This window comes from Mytilus californianus, unplaced genomic scaffold, assembly GCF_021869535.1.
Source record: "Mytilus californianus isolate M0D057914Y unplaced genomic scaffold, xbMytCali1.0.p SCAF_11, whole genome shotgun sequence".
Taxonomy (NCBI): domain Eukaryota; kingdom Metazoa; phylum Mollusca; class Bivalvia; order Mytilida; family Mytilidae; genus Mytilus; species Mytilus californianus.
In genome coordinates this window covers 50,292,429-50,309,772 of record NW_026262593.1, presented here as the reverse complement: position 1 = coordinate 50,309,772, position 17,344 = coordinate 50,292,429, and the positions used below count along the sequence as shown (strand labels likewise).

General features: G+C 32.5%; 2 protein-coding genes across 2 annotated transcripts in view; one reads left to right on the top strand and one right to left on the bottom strand.

Moving 5' to 3' along the window:
- Positions 1-6,955, top strand: part of LOC127720264 (nonsense-mediated mRNA decay factor SMG8-like) — a 37,017-nt gene extending 30,062 nt beyond the window's left edge. The window contains exons 16-21 of the mRNA XM_052226760.1: positions 186-416; positions 1,562-1,846; positions 2,195-2,316; positions 2,693-2,754; positions 4,071-4,250; positions 6,663-6,955. Of these exons, the coding sequence (XP_052082720.1) occupies positions 186-416; positions 1,562-1,846; positions 2,195-2,316; positions 2,693-2,754; positions 4,071-4,250; positions 6,663-6,780 (998 nt within the window). The 3' untranslated portion in view covers positions 6,781-6,955. The remainder of the gene's footprint in view (positions 1-185; positions 417-1,561; positions 1,847-2,194; positions 2,317-2,692; positions 2,755-4,070; positions 4,251-6,662) is intronic.
- A 4,841-nt stretch (positions 6,956-11,796) lies between these two features.
- LOC127720263 (uncharacterized) lies at positions 11,797-16,087 on the bottom strand. Its single transcript, XM_052226759.1, has 2 exons — positions 16,011-16,087; positions 11,797-13,627 (listed from the first exon to the last, which is right to left on the bottom strand). Exon 2 carries the CDS (start codon positions 13,568-13,570, stop codon positions 11,852-11,854), a length of 1,719 nt encoding a protein of 572 aa, XP_052082719.1. The 5' UTR covers positions 13,571-13,627; positions 16,011-16,087; the 3' UTR covers positions 11,797-11,851.
- Positions 16,088-17,344: the final 1,257 nt, after the last annotated feature.

Here is a 17,344-nt window from a genome sequence, read left to right as displayed (position 1 = left end):
CAATATACGAAAATTGGTATCCAAGAAAATTAATGAATCCACAGTATATAGGATTCTCTATGCTTATCTTGTATGCTCACTTACACCCTGTGTAAAAAATATTGACAAATGATATGCCTATGCACTTTAAAATGAGCATGGAGTATGATATAAAAGAATTTTTCAAAATAAATTTTAAATTGAAGGCCAGTCTGGTGGAAGTGACTATTCTCATCACGAGGGTATCAGTCCAAACAATTTTGCCACTACGAGTCCTCATGTAGAGGCTGTAGAGGAGGTAGCTAGTGGTGATAGCCATCAGATTGTGTCTACTAGTCCAACTGAAGAAACGACAGAAAAGTTAGAAAAGGTAGAAGAATTGAAAGAGGAAGAGCCTGAAGAACCTGAAGCAGAACATCCAGGAGAGGCGGCTTTAGGTAAAATTAAGGAATATAAACAATTTTAAATCAAAAAATTTAGGCAATGTTGGTTGAATGGTCTAGGGAGTTGGTCGATTTTCTATATTGCGAAATTGTTCTGATGTACTTGATTAATTGATCCTAGAACCCTGGAAGGTCAATTTGAAGTCAGTGATATTTTGTATGCAGTTGTATTATGATTCATGTATCTTAATTCCATGGAGATTATTTGGCCCTGTTATGTCAATCATTGTCTTTTGACTTTGAAAATTTAGCATATTTGACATGTTAAAGTTTTGCTATTTAAATTTCAACATAAAAATAAAGAGATGTAGATTGGCAATTAGACAACTATCCATCAGAGTCCAAGTGACATGGAAGTATCATGTACATGTATAAGCAAGTATGAGTCATCAAAGAGCCTTTAGCAATAAGCATAACCCGAACTGTATAATAGGCTATAACTGTCCTTGGAATGACAAAATGTAAAACTATTAAAAAGAGAAAACCAATGATCTGCTTTATTCTTAAAACAATAAAGGACAAACAAATATGACAAAACAGATAAATAGCCGGGCAATGATAAAAGGAACCTGATTTTTATCTAGAAAATGATGATTACAAAAATTTATGATTAGTTGAGATCACTTCTGCTGTTTAAATGGAAGATGAAGAAGTTTTACAGCTTGAAGTGTTTGTAGCACAAAGAGTTTTTTAAACTCATTGTTACACTTCTAGATAAGGTCCTTGGTTCTTGGTCATAAAACTTTATTCAGTACTCTGAATACAAAAGTTGTGCTTGAAGCAATAAATCCAGTATTTTGATTCGTTGAATTCTGAGTCTGAGTACGATAATCGTACTTGAAATTTTTGAAACTGCAAAGCCTAGCCTGCATTTTACAAAAAAATTTACGACTAAAATTGATCTGAAGTCTTGAACAATTCAGTATACTTACTTTCAATTTTAATCATAATTTTTTTGGTAAAATGCAGGCCTGATTATTTGGCAATGAATGGACATATGAGATAGATGAACACAAGACAACAACCCCATAAAATACTGTAAAACATTGATATATCAAAGGCAAAGCCTTTATTGCTGTTTGTCATCTTGACATTTCCATGAAGCCTTTTTAAATCTGTATGTAACATCAATATTACAGGTATACCCGCCACATTTAGACAAGTTTCTACAACTGAATACTTGCCTGGAATGATCCATTCGGAATCTGTACCTGGATTACTACCTAAGTTTCCATCTTGGGCTGTGTGTTGTATAGGCAAAGCTAGCTTGTATAACCACAATACTGGCTTAGATTACCCAGGATTCCTTCATGGGAGTCACTTTCTGTTGCCATGGGACATTACTGTAAAAGCAGAGAAAGACAAATGGCCATCTGTTGGAGAAACTGCTTCAAGGAAAGGAAAGCAAAAGAAAAGCTCTAAAGGTATTTTGTAACTGTTTCTATTGACATGTATATAACACCAAGTTGATATTCAAGATGTTAATTATGACATTGCCTTATTTCAGAACTACCCTTGAAAACAACATGGTTTTGTTTTTTTCCACTTGAATATGATTAAGATGTAGACCAAGGGACTTAAATTCCTTTTTTAAAGTTCTATATAAAATATATTGAAAGGTCACATGTTTGCTTTGTCTTTTGTGTCTGTTTTGTAAACAAGATGAATGAAACGAACAATCCATAAAAATTTAAATTAAACAGTAATGTTTTGAAAATTTGAAAAAGAAAAATTCATTGTAATAAAGTTTTATATAAATTTGTTTTTTTAAGATACAGCTGAAGTAAACCTTAGAATATATTTAGGAAATGAATATGAATGTCCAAGGGGACACAGATTTTTCTGTAGTGGACCTGAGAAAATCATCAAGGTCTCTAGTACCAGCTCTGTCAAGGTAAAATGATTAATTTAGATAGAGGACAATTAATTTACCAAAGAAAACCTTGAGTATAAGGAATTTTTTCTTCTTTTTTTCTTTATCTTACACAGCTTCTTTGAGGTTCTTGTTTATCAATTAGTAACAGTTATATCTGACAACAGTACGGTACTTTGAACCAAAACAACAATCCTGTATATTATGAGTTTTAATTGATGTCAATGCTTGAGACCTTTCGTCCTCGAGGGTACCACCAGCCCAGTAAAGTCAGTATTTTTGTGCAGCACATGAAATACCATTGATCATGTTGATAGGTTCATTTTCTGTAAATTTATTGTTCAATAAAATGTTTAATTATTTGAAACCCATATGGATTTTGTTTTTTGTCTTGCAGGATAATGCCAATAAACTAGTCAACTTAGATATGCCTCTCTATTGTGCTTGTCCTCATTGTAGGTATGTAAAGATTATAGAAAATTGATGTATAATTTATTCTCATTGTAATTTGTTTTAAATCGTTGGTGATTAATAGCTACACATACTGTGTAGACACTTGTCTATTGGAAACCACTGTATGTATATCTCAAGCAGGGTTCTCACTTAGGATTTTTTTATGGTGGGTAATGGGTCATTTTGGAAATGGCATGAGTCCAACAGTGAGAAGAAGAAATGTTATTTCTACATAATTTATTATTTTAGCCTCCAACACAAAATAGACATCAATTTTTCAATAATTTTAAACTTTTGCTTTAAAATGATGATGTGTGTGCTCATGTGCCAACATGACATTGAACATTTCAGTTATCAGTGTTTTTCATGAATTGTCTTGCTTAACACAAATTCTCAAAAAAGGTCTAAAAGGCCATACAAATGATTCCTTTAATGATGTATGGGCCTTGTTGCTGTGTGGTCTAAGTAGTTCATTTGCAGTATCACTAGCCTATCAATACTAAGGTTGTGAGTTCAAACCCATCTTGTGGCAGGTGTGCTGATGGTAATTGACTAGGATCACCATTTTTTCTGTCAAAGGTCAGTAGTTCTCTAGATCTCTGGGCATTCCAGCTTCTTCCACCAATAAAAACTGGCCACCATGAATCATTGTATAGCCGAAAGTGCTGAAAGTGGCATTAAACACTAACAATCAATCAATCAATTAAGGTTGATTCATGGTATAACGCCATCTTGGATTGTACAATCGCAGAAAAAAATTGGTCTAGTTATTTGCTCAATTCTACAAATTTGGAGACAGATTTGCAATTTATTGGTTAGACTGTTTATTAATATAAAGAAAACTAGGTGATTTATTGTACTATACAAAATATTTAAACAAATATCAAATTTTGTGTTTTTAGAATCAATTTTTTCAAATTAGCCATTTAAGGGGAGATAACTCTTTTAGTAAAAAATATATACTCGACTGATACGGAAATTTTGAATTTTTACTTGTAGCAAGAAAACAAGTTCGGTGACACCATATTTTCTTTTTATTTTCTTAAAACATTTGATAAAACCTATCTTCTCACAATTTATTTCAAAATTCTATCTCATAGATTTCTTTTTATGCACACAAATGTGTTTTTTCATGAACAATCTAACCAAATTTAGGCAATTTTCAACGACTCATAGCTTGGAACATAGCACGGTGACCCATACTTTTTATTATATTTTTGAAAAAAGCATAGTAAAGTCTTCATTTTGGCAAAGTATAAGAAAATTCTGTCTCAAAAAATATATACTTATGATCTACCTTAAATGTTATTATTACTTTGTAGAGCATCTAAAGGATTCCTTGGCCAGTTAATGAGACTGTATGTAGTAACACCAGAGGGACCAGTTAGGATAACAGTTAACCCTATTATACAACCTGCACCATCGCCATGTCCACTGTTTAACCTTGGCACAACTGATGTTGTAGAATTAAGTGCTAGTGCATTGTGGGTTATTAGATTACCGTATCCTTTTAAAACATTGCTAGCAATTTATATACATAACCAAAATGACAAGGATTTGTATGCTTACCTAGGGTGTTGGAGATCTACAGTTTAAATCAAAAGAAACAGAAGTAATTTATTTATAAACATATAGATTAAAAAAGTTGATAAAGGATGATAATCATAATTAGTGTTCATAGCCTGATACAATGCATCTAAATGAATAGTATATTGTTCATGAAGAGTATTTTGTGGTAAAATGTCTACTGAGAAAATAGCAAAAATTAGACACGCACAAAAAATTCCTGAAATTAATACAGTTTTTTTTTTAATTCAGAAGAAAAAGTTAAAAGATATTTTTATACGACCGCAAAATATTTTGCGGTCGTAAATTGGTATCACGTCATCCTCTTCGTCGTCATCGTCATCAGCGTCACCCGAAGACATTTGGTTTCCGGACAATAACTTTAGTAAATGTAAATAGAAATCTATCAAATTTAAACACAAGGTTTATAACCACAAAAGGAAGATTGGGATTGATTTTGGGGGTTATAGTCCTAACAGTTTAGGAATTAGGGGCCAAAAAGGGGCCCAAATAAGCATTTTTCTAGTTTCCAGACAATAAATTGTGGAACGGTGTATGGATCTCTCTGAAATTATACCACAAGTTTCCATACCTCAAAGGGATGGTTAGGATTGGATTTGGAGGGTTATGGCTCAAACTGTTTAGGAATTAGGGGGAAAAAAAAGAGTTCCTGGTTAATGTACAATTAAAAATTTGTCTTGAGGTGATTAGCTGTCAATTTATTTTTAGAAGTTACTATTTAAAAATGCTGATTAAGGAATATTAATTTTAGCCATGATTATGTATGTCATTTTCTATTTTAAGACTTTTATGATGTATTTAAATGGGTAATTATGGTTGCAAACTCCATTGGAAATTTTAATTGAGATTATGACCATATTTTGAGGGAAAGAACCTTTTTTGGGGGGGAAAAAGGGGGGAGGTGAATAAAAATTGGTTGGGGGGGGGGGGGGGTAAAAAAGAAATTGTGAGGGATTTTTTTCTCATTTCAGATTTCAGAAATTAAAAAACTTTTTCTGAAATTAATCATATTTTTTTTTTTTGGATAAAAAAGGGGGGGGGGGGGTATTTTTTTTTTTTTTTAAGGGGGGGGGATCAATTTGCAACAGCATAGTGTATTGCACAAATGCACAAAAGCAAAAAATTGAATATAAATTCAAATCATATAACCAATTCTAAGTTCTTTGACTACAGTTATTCTGTGTCAGAAACCTATTATGTGTCAAATATTTAATTACAATCCAAATTCAGACCTGTATCAAGCGCGAATATTGTGTCCATTTTTGCCCCAACTGTCAGGTTTTGACCTCTGCGGTCGTATCCAGCTGCGCTCGGCGAAGCAATTTATTTATTTAAACATGGAAAATAACTGACCCTGTTATTATGGCTTTACCAGTTTTGTTGTGTATTATAAAAAAGTTTGAAGACTTCCACACAACCTTCAATTTTAAAAAAACAAAAAAGGGAATATACTTTTTAATATTTTTCGAAAAGTATGGAAATGTTCTATATTTAGTAAGTTATATATATAGTCATGATTACCCCATAGAAGAAATTTTCAAAATTGAAGAATCCTTGCACAGTGATTGTTACAAAACATAGTACATTTTAAGCAATATTAAAGCCAGTTTTTGGCTCAAGAAAATAAGATTATTGAGAACTATTTCTAATTTGCACATAATGTTTGTAAATGCATATGATTATGAAATAAAAATGAAGTACACAAGATTGATTATGGTATGACTTCACAATTACATCATTGTTTTTTTCATGAAAACCAAGAAAACTGGGCAGTTAATGCAGTTTTCCATTCATATGCTTTGTGCAAACATTGTGTACAGTAAAGAAACAATAAAATAATTTTAGAGCAGCTTTTGTAAGCTATCTACATATTATCTCCAAATATGAAGGTGTTGCTTGAATAAACACATAACTGCCAATCCAAAATATACAATAAAGATGATGTAATACAAGAAAAACAATAAATTTTACAAAATATACAAGTTTCGTCATGGTTTGTTGCCATGGTAACTTGTTTAATTAGTTTTTTTATATTCTTCAGACCTTGTACCTTTCGTATAGTTAAGACCACTTTAAGAACATTTGTGGTAAATGTTACATTGCAGTAAGATTTGGCCTTAAATTGGTCTTATTACTCCACACTCATTTAAATATGATCCTTTCAAAAAATGTCATCAAAAAAGAAAAATTGATATCTCTAAAACATGTCACTTGTTCTTAATATACTTGAAATATTTGCTACTGGACATAAATCTAGCAAGAACTACATACATTACAGATATAAAACTTGTATACAATCTCAATTTGCATTTCTTAACTTCTGTAAGACATATATATCTAGGAGACCAAGGAGCTTACCTGATGCCGACAGAATCTCAACACTTGTCACAATGTAGGATGATGAAGGGAGTGTTCGGATATAAAGACGTCACACAAGAACCATAACATATAATGCAGCATAAATTGAAATGAACAACTTTACCTTCTTTTTGAACAGACAAATGATTGACACACTAAGAAGATCCTGAATATAACTCAAAAGACCATATAATAAGGCCTAGAATAGAAAAAAAAGTGGCTTTGTTGTTAAAGAAAATAATTGATAAATGTTATACATGTATCCCAAGTTTTTAATTTTCATTTTTCTAGTCTGGGTATAAAGTGTATTAAATGGCTGCCAGTCTGTCTTTTTAGGTGGAAGGGGACTAGGTTTGCACTCCGTCTGTCCGTCTGTCTGTCTGTCTGTCTGTCCGGCAAATCAGTTTTCCACACTTTTCTCTTCGTGCTTGAAGATATTGATTTGATATTTGGTATATAATTTCATCATGACAAGTTACAGATCAAGTTCGAATTTTGTTACGGTCTGATGATTTTGTGCAGAGTTATGGTCCTTTGACTTAGAAAATTCACTTAAAAAAATCAGTTTTCAACACTTTTTTCGTCATGCTTGAAGATATTAACTTGATATTTGTTATATAGTTTATACCATGACAAGATATAGGTCAAGTTATCATTTTGTTCCAATACAATGAATTTTTAAACGGTAGGGGACTATGTATTGCCATTCAATACTCTCAGAAAAATTGTCATCATTGTTTCCTCCTAGATCAAACAGTTGTCTGGACCTTTTAATATTTTGCCTGTCCATAATATTTGTACGTTTTATTCAAGAGAAATAAGAAATTAAGTGACCACTGTCCTGTATAAAACCCTTTGAGGTCTTTAGAACTAGTTAAAACATTTTAGAGGAATGGTGTACTCTAGGAATTTTTCTACCATGCATTATAATAAATGTCTTTCCAAAACCAATTTTCTTTCATAAAACAAAGAGAATAGGGCATATATATCCTGCTTGGCAAATTTAATATAGGAGATATAAAATATCAGGCAACTGAGACAAATGCTACAATTTAAATCTGAAAGGAATCTGTTTCTGGCTGAACTTCAAAAATGTATATACTTATATCCAGTCAGGCAAAGGGATGTATTTGGATTAGAGGAGACGCAATAATTTTCCCAAACAATTTCAAATTTCACAGCGATGTTGAACTTTAATATGCAGAAAATCTTAGCTGATTTTATCAAGATCGGCAAAGATTATTCTAGTCTGTTAAAAGTTTCTATAACCCCTATGTCTAAAACAGAGGAAATTGAACTTTGTAAAGTCGAAAACAAAATGAGATTACAACTTCTAGTATAAAGAAACTGAAATATGCTATAAAATAATCTGTTCTAATAGATTTTTGAAACAATGTCAGAGAGGAATTAAGGCATGGCTACAGTAGTTTCGATGACTAGGTGTTTTTATGGTGTGTGTAGCACTAATACATGCACATTTTATGCGACTGCCATACAAGTGAGAGGTTTAGTTAGTTATAAAAACAAATTTAATCCACCATTTTCTACATAAGGAAATGCCTGTACCAAGTCAGAAATATGACAATTGTTTTCCATTCGTTTGAATTGTTTGAGCTTTTGATTTTTCAGCCATGTTTCAGGGAATTTCCGTTTTGAATTTTCCTTCGAGTCCGGTATTTATGTTATTTTACTCTAACGTGTACAGTGCATGTTTATAAATATATTTAACATTGAATAGAAATGGCTTTTTTCAAGATTTTGAGATTTCCTTTTCAAGCTACGAGATTATTAAAAAGAACAGGTGCTTCCCGATTTTGAAAATATAAATCGATGTACATTTTATGTATGTTGTTCTTATTTTGATCGTTGCCTTGCTGTCTCTTGAACAAATGCCTGTAATCTTTAAAATTCCTTTTTTTTTCATCCTAATATTTGGGCCTATATGCTTCGGGTATTTCAACACTATTTTCATAAGCCCGAAACATTCATTCGTAAATCTGAGCATAGAAATAATAGTTTGTATCATGGTATGTAAATATAAATCACAAAAGAAGAAAAAGCCAGATGAATTGTTTTTCCGACAATCTGTTGAAATTTGTAATGTATGTCTTGTGTTCTTCATCTAAATAATCAGATAAAAAGTGTCCGAGAATATATCTTATGAAAGCAATGTTGCAAAAGAAATCCTAGGTGATGTGCGTGTTTAATACTCATTATATTTCAATTTGAAAAAAAGATTGCTAGGCCATGGCAAGACACACATTGGATCTCCTCTACAGTGTTATACAGTCACAACCATGCAAGTATGAGAGCATTTTAACAGACAGTCTCAGAGGAGTTTAATTCTTGTTTTGGCTCTTATATATGTATACCCTAGGATTATTATACTACTGACGCCAATATATTATGTCCCAGGTTTACCATACGTAATATAAAATTGCACATTCTCTTCAATACCAGGTATAAAACTTAGGAGATATTGTCTGAAATTAGTATTGGAAGCAAATGGATAGTAAATAAACTACATTTGGTTTTTCCAATGCGTGTAAGGATTTTCGGTCATGAATTAATATTTCATATTCCTCCTTTCCCATTAAACATGAATATTCGATATTTTGGTACATTCTTAAATTAGCTTTTATATTTTATAGTTTGATTGTCTTAACCTGAAAAGTCAAGATTTTGAAATTTACACAGTCATTGCTGTAGTATCGTTTGTATATACGCCACAATGCTATAGTATATAGAATAAATAAAAGAACAGAGTTCCAATGTTCCCCACATTGCACATATTTTATCTATCCAAGGTACAAGGGCAAAAAATAAATAAAAAAAAAACTTTTTTTTTCTTTAAAACTTTTTATTAATATCTTAGAGAAATGAAGGCTTCAGAGCAAATGCAATGTGATTTCCGATATAATTAATATTTCCATGGGACATAACTCGTGAAAAATATTTGATCAGAACTTATTTTCGAAATGTCAGACATTGCTGATATAAACCTATTGATTAGACCGTTGGTTTTCCTATTTGAATGATTTTACACTAGTCATTTTTGGGGCCCTTTATAGCTTGCTGTTCGTTGTGAACCAAGGCTCCGTGTTGAAGGCCGTTACGGTGTACTTTGGCCTATAATGGTTTACTTTTACAAATTGTGACTAGGATGGAGAGTTGTCTCATTGGCACTCATACCACATCTTTTTATATCTATGATATAAGTTCATAAAATTCTAGCAAGAATTGTACACACGAGAGCCCTAACAATGCAATTTTCAATATAAGCAATATTTCCAAGGGCACTGAGTTTTTAACTCGGCAAAGACATTGATGATATAAACCTATAATATAAATTTCATAAAAATCTGCCAAGAATTGTACATATTATAGCGCTCATGTGGCAATTTTCCATCATACTTGACATTTCCAAGGGGCATAACTCTTAAAAATAAGCTTTCATGTCGATCCGGCCCCACGTCGATCCGGCCCAAGTCGATCCGTCCCACGTCGATCCGGCCCAACGTCGATCCGGCCCATAATTAAAGTCGATCCGGCCCAATAAAAAAATATATTTATAAGGAATAAAATTAAAGATATATATTAATTGTAATTCATAAATGTTTATGAATTTTATTATAATGTAAAAGTTGTATGGTAAAAAAAAATGGCCTTTGACAAATATTTTCTTTAGATGAGTATAAAACAACTATGTTGATTATGTTTTCATTACAAGTTTTCAAGATTATTGGGTATAATTATAATAAAAACGTATATAACAGAATTTAGTACAATCAACAGACCTCAACATTAATCAGTAGTAATTAGCATTTTCTTTCAATTGACTGTAATCTTAACAAGTCTTTCATCCTGTGTAATAACAAATAGTTACATACACAACGGTACAAGCCGATCCCCAAGCTGATTCATACAAACTTTGTTTTTGTTTTAAGTTCTTAAATCTTCTCAAATTGAGAAATGTTGTTTGATTTGCCGAATCCTTTCTATAAAAGAGGAGACAGAATGCTTTTGCTTCTAATATCACAATGGCTTTTCCTTGCGTGGTATGTGACCAACATGTTAGACCCCGGCAGCATGCACTTCAGTGTGAGCAATGTTCAAAGTGGCAATTTTAAAAAAATATATTGGCTATATTCGATATTATAAAAAAAAAAAACATGTGTTATAGAAGCCTCTGACTGATGTTGCCTGAAAAAAAAATACAATTAATTATTATAACACATAACACCAAACAAAAGATCAAACTATAAAGACCTTGTTGATTTATACATAACTTTAATCAATCAGGATTTGATTGAATTAAGTGATTACGAGTGGCATTACCTTAGTTCACAATCATCAGACAATTGTTGAATAAACAAACCAATTATAGACTAATGATTTGATTAAACAAGTCATTGTGATGAGTTAAATTTTATAGGTTCCATTGGACTGTAAATATTTATTTAGCTATTGTGTGTGTGAATTAAATAAAATAAAAATCGCCATGACATTCAAAGTTATCATGGAAAATAACTTCATATTAATATGTTGAAGCTGCTATACAAACAGACACAATCACACTCATTTTCGTATCGATTTAAAATAATTCTTTGACTGGTACTCCAATACTTCACTTGCCTGTTGTCATCCATCATCGATACTTTTTACAAATTCCATTTATACTGTTAAAATTTGTCATAAAATCCTCCAAAGTCAGTTTAGTTTATTCATATTTTATTATGGGGCCGGATCGACGTAGGGACGGATCGACGTGGGCCGGATCGACTTGGGACGGATCGACTTTGGGCCGGATCGACTTGGGGCCGGATCGGTTTGGGGACAAAACGACCGGATACCAAAAATAATTGATCGGCAATGATTTTCGAACTTATCCAAGACATTGCTAATATAAACCTATGATATAAGTTTCATAAAAATCTGGCAAGAACTGTACAAGTGAGGGCGCTAACAAGACCGGAAGGACGGACGGACGCCCAGTAGTTCTATGTCCCCCGCAGGGATAATAAAATGACTTTTGATACCTTTATGTCAGCCGTTGAAGCTATAAACCCTGTCGTCTTGCATGTTGGCCATTGGAACAAAACCTTTTATCTTTATTTAATGCACTTTATTTATTTTGAAAATATCTTGTAGTTCTGTTTTATTTGGACACTTGGTATAAAAATGCTGGCCCGTTTATATTTACAACCAACAATCTATTACTAGATTTATCGTAATGAATGGCATGCGGACTTTGAATTCCATCGTCTGGTCCAAGTAGTTGTTTTGAATGCAATCCGTCTGATGAAATGACTACCACATTGTTTGAACCACTTCCTGCTACATACACGTTTGTATTTGAATCTAGATAATTACTACGGGGTTGCCGTAGGATGTCATCTTTGAATGACCATATTTTTCTTCCTTTGAGCTCATAAGACGTAACAGAATCGTTTTCGTAATCAGAATGATAAAAATAATTGTTATCGGATGCAAGATAAGTGCTATGCGTATTTTTAGTTTTGAATGGAAGAGTTTCTGCTGTTAAGACTTTGTTCTTAGCAACGTTGTAACTTTTTATTGAGTTGTCATGCATGCAACCGATAATGCATTCATTTTCATAGATTGCTCCATACAACCAGGTGTTTTTTCCTAGATCAATTACTCTTCTCACATGCAATGTAGCTGCATCAACTATGTGAACTTTAAAATCATAACCACCACTAGTAGCAGCAATGGTTTCTGAATCAATGAATATGATATTGAAGGCATGTGAATTTTTCAACTCTGTTTCTTTCAAATATTTCCCTTTACTATCATATTGCAATAAACATCCTGAGGACAACCTGGATTTTACACTTGAGAACATAACATATTTGCCAACAAGGCACGATGTTATCGTTGCAGGGGAACTGACATCTATCTTACATATCAGTTTAGTGTTAATATTGTCAATACTATGCATATGTGTCGGTGAAGTTAATATCTGAGCTGATTTTTCACTTTCCCATCTGAATAGGACACGTGATTCAGAAGTTATTGGCGTAACCTCACCGAATGAACGAATTCCTGTCAAGATGCCATTCAACTCTTCACTAATGGAGCATCCAAGGTTGATGAAACGTAAACTCCCGTCGTCTTGCAATGATCGAACGAATATCTCTTGACTTGATACGGGTTGTAGAAGTTTTGTTGTTCCCATGAACACTTGTATATTTGATCCGTACTCTTTCATTGCGTCTATATCGTTTCTGAGTTGTAAATTTTTTTTCTGGCTTTCTTCTAATTTTTCAATAACTGAATGAACGTTTTGTTTCTTTTCACTTTCAATAGCTGAAAGTTCATTCATTAATGTCGCTTCAAGGTTGTCGAAATGCTTGTTGATTTCAATCCTTTTATCCTTAACTTGTTTTATGATAGCCTGTTTCTGTTTTTCGAATTGCTCAAGGTTATATTTTCGATCATCGATCGCAGTTTGAATATTTCCGTCAACATCTTTCAAAGTTTGTTCGTATTTATTAATGGCCGCGGAAGATTTCGAAAATTCAACAAAATCTTCTATAACTTTGGATTCCTTACATTCGCTATGAGTTGTAGTAATGCATCGTTTGCAGCACAACTCGTTATGCGTTGGACAGAAAAATTCAAACCTATCCCCATGTTCATCACAATATTGTTTGATCTCTCGAATAAAGAGTGGTAACTTATTATACTCGTCAATTGAAATAGCTTGGTGCTTTTTTGTTGCCTTAGACAGTTTGTGATGATCTTTACAATCGGAACATAAGGCTTCTTCACACAGAGGACAGTATCCTTCCGCCGCCTTAGATATATGTCTACTTTGACAAATGTCACAAAATGTGCCTGTACTAGAAGCCATACGGAATGGGTCCTTAGTGATAGCCTATGTGTTCAGTCAATATGGATACTTAATTCTCTGAAATGAAAATTGAAAGATGCAAAACTTTAAGACGGACTATAGAGAAAGTACAGAATAATTGATGGGTAACTGCGATCAAAGCTCACAAAATCAAGCTCCCATTATATGATCATTATATTCATTATATTGAACTTGCAGACAGATATTGCACATCTAATTTGCAACACACCGTCGGTTGGTACTATAAATAATATCAGGCATCAATGATACTGTAAACCAACTAATTTTCGCGACTTTCGCGAGTTGAAAAATAACGCGAATATAAATCGTCGCGAATATGTAAAACTTGGATCTTTCCTTATTCGACTAAATCAAGTAAATTTGAAAATCGCGAAATTGAATCGTAGCGAAATGGACTAAAAAGGGCTAAACGCGAAATAAAGTATCCGCGAAAAATAAGTTGGTTTACAGTATCCATCAAGGCATTCATTAGTTCTTAGGCTGACTATGTATACTTGAAACTATATTTATGACCATGACCCTGCATACAAACATTCCAAATTTAAACGCAACACACACTCTATAGTGATGGGCAACAACATAAGTTTTTTTGGTATCCGTTGAAATGTAGAGAAATTTTGTGGAACGCAGTTTAATAATTCGACCTTCCAGACAGATATTCGGCCAACCTTATTCGAAACACACCACCTAATATTGGCTAACCCTAATACGAAACACCATTAATATTTTCCAAAGCATCAAAATGTTCTGAGACATGTACGAGTGGCACAGACGGACTGACAAGAGGGAATTATATATATATACATTTCAAACTTTGTTCTCGGGGTATATTCATTCAAAAATTTAGCAGTTATTTAATATGCAAACTTATTGCATTCAAAGATTATTTATTTCATTTGCTTAATAGTAACTTATATAGTGTTTAACTCGTGGACTTCGCATGCAAACTTCACCAAATAATTATTGTTGTTATTTAACGCCACTTTTGGCTATATCATGGCGGCCATTTTTTATTTTATTATTTTTGTGTGGAGGAAGAATACTTCCTAGAGAGTCCCCGACCTTGAGTGGCAAAACAGGCAATCCTATGTAATTTATATCGCAGTCGAACCCAACTGCCAGGAGTGGGGTTCGAACTCCTAATTGCAGAGTTTTACAGGCTAGTTATCATATAGCTGATCTACTTAGACAAATCGGCTACCGAGACCATTTTACCCCAAAGAAGAGCATAGTAGAATGCAATTGGCATATTCTTTTGAACGGTAATTTAGAATTTAATAAAGTTTAGTGGGAAAAGGAGCATCTTTATCACTAAGCCTATTTGATAATTTTGCATGCGTCTCTTGTAAATTTGAGTAAAAAAGACATGAAAAGTTGACAGTAGTAAAACAATGTCCATCCATAGGGACACAAAAGTACATTAAAATTTTATGATACCACACACACACATATGTTTGTATTTATTCCATAAGAACTTATGTCTGCAGCAAACATTTTGTTTGAGGAAGAGGTCCTACAGATTTGACCCTGATCCTATTCCTGCCACCGCTACTCCAAACGATCTGTGTAAATATTCTAGTATTTTCTGTTTACTTTTTTCTGACCATTAGATATTAACAAATATTAAATTAATATAGATAAATATTAAATTAATATAGATAAATATTAAATTAATATAGATAAATATTAAAAGTGCATTATATTTATAATGTCATTCATAAAAATATATTAAAATATTAAAGTGTCATTGTTGATTTTAAATGAATCTCATTTGGGGTGTAAAATTAAATACACAAATGAAGAGACAAAAATGCGACCGTAACTATCATGACTATGTAAACAAAATCACAGAAATGCTGAAACTGGCATATATCTATTGATGACGGGAAAATAAGATTCATAATTCATTGAAGAATGGAAAATAATACAATTAATTTTAAGAAAATAAATAAATAGTAGGGGTTAATGAACCATTTATGAATGAAACTAGAGTATGGCATTAGCTACACGATGGCGTCTTTAGAAAATCAAAACTGTTTGCCCTTCCATTAACATCTGCAAATATTGTAAATTTCATTTATTTTAATGTTTTAATTTTCTGTGTAGTGTTTTTCTGTCTGCTTTTAATTTGTCCTTTTCTTTTGTCTAAAGTGTTTCTGTCGACCCCGACTTGTACTCTAGAATTGATTCCAGGGTTTCTGCATACTAGATGTTTATAAAATGTATTTACATACGAAACAGTAATTATATAAAAGGTCAAGAACATATTCGAAAAAGGTATACATTTTATTGTTTGCTATGAAATGTTTTTACTTCCGCATTGATCAAACGTAAAATTAATAGTATTATAATAATATCATGATATTCATAATATTTGTACTGTAAACACATTCCTTACATGCAGAGAATTGTTACCTACCCATAGTTACTACTTGATTGCTGTAATTAGTAAAATGGCAAACCTTCAAGGTTAGCGACACATGCGCATGATATCATATGACCCATTTATGAAACTTAAATAGATAATTGATTTCCAAAGAATGATATATAAAGTGAGGGACGTATCTAGCAATCCAATTATTAGATAATCACAAATATTTGGAAAAGTAATCGTATATATATCAATCTGAAATATTGGTAAACATGGTAAATATATATTAAAATGTAAATATTTACTTAAATTATTTTTTATTTCAAAATCCATAAACTTCTGTTCATCAGTAACAGAATCAATCTTTTCGAAACAGATACAAAAATACATGATACATGTTACATCCCATTCAGAAGTGTTTTGAACGATAAGACTTTGTTTTGATCACCGGTGTGCATAATTATTACCCTCCCCCTTTTTCCTTTAATATAAATGAAAATATATACTGCACTTCCTATTTACAGTATCTATTTGGTATGACAGTTGTTTTCCATTCGTTTGATGTGTTTGGGCTTTGATTTTACCATTTGATAAGGCACTTTTCGTTTTGGTACATGTATGTTAATTGTTTTAATTCTAATTCTTTCATTGGATTTTAATTTAGCATATACCAGTTGTATGGGAGACACCAATACAAATTTCCCTGTGCAGTCGTATATATTTCAAAGCAAAATATTACTTGTATAATAGATAAGTAATTATGCAATTGAAACGTTTGGACGCCAATGTTACTTTTTCATATATTTTTGTCGTTTGTAATATGTCCCATACCTACGGGTTTACAACCAATGTCGTCCTAGTGGTCGCGCGGTGCTAGATACTGCGATAATCTATGCAATGTCGAATGCATTGTTTTTTCTAAGTTCTATGAAGGTCATCGTTATTGTCACTTTAATAATACCCAAGGACATAGCTAGATTAAGGAGATATTAAGTCACCAACGTGATCAAAGTAAACAAACATGGCACCTAATCATGATGTAAGTTTTAACAAGACCTGTGCACATGTAGATTAATATTGTTCGATTCTTAACGAAATCATTTTATGCTATTATTTCATATCAATAAAAGAAAACCTCAAATGGATGGTAACCGAGGTGAAATATCTATATATTTTCAATTTTCTAATCATCACACGGGTAACCAGTAAATTTGACATAATTGTCGAGCCTGCGACTTTTGTCGCAGAAAGCTCGACATAGAGATAGTGATCCGGCGGCGGCGGCGGCGGCGGCGTTAGCTAACTTCTTAAAAGCTTTGTATTTTAGAAGGTGGAAGACCTGGATGCTTCATACTTTGTATATAGATGCCATATGTTACGAA

Excerpts from the sequence above, each read along its gene's own strand:
- LOC127720263 (XM_052226759.1), bottom strand. The coding sequence starts at position 13,570 with ATGGCTTCTAGTACAGGCACATTTTGTGACATTTGTCAAAGTAGACAT.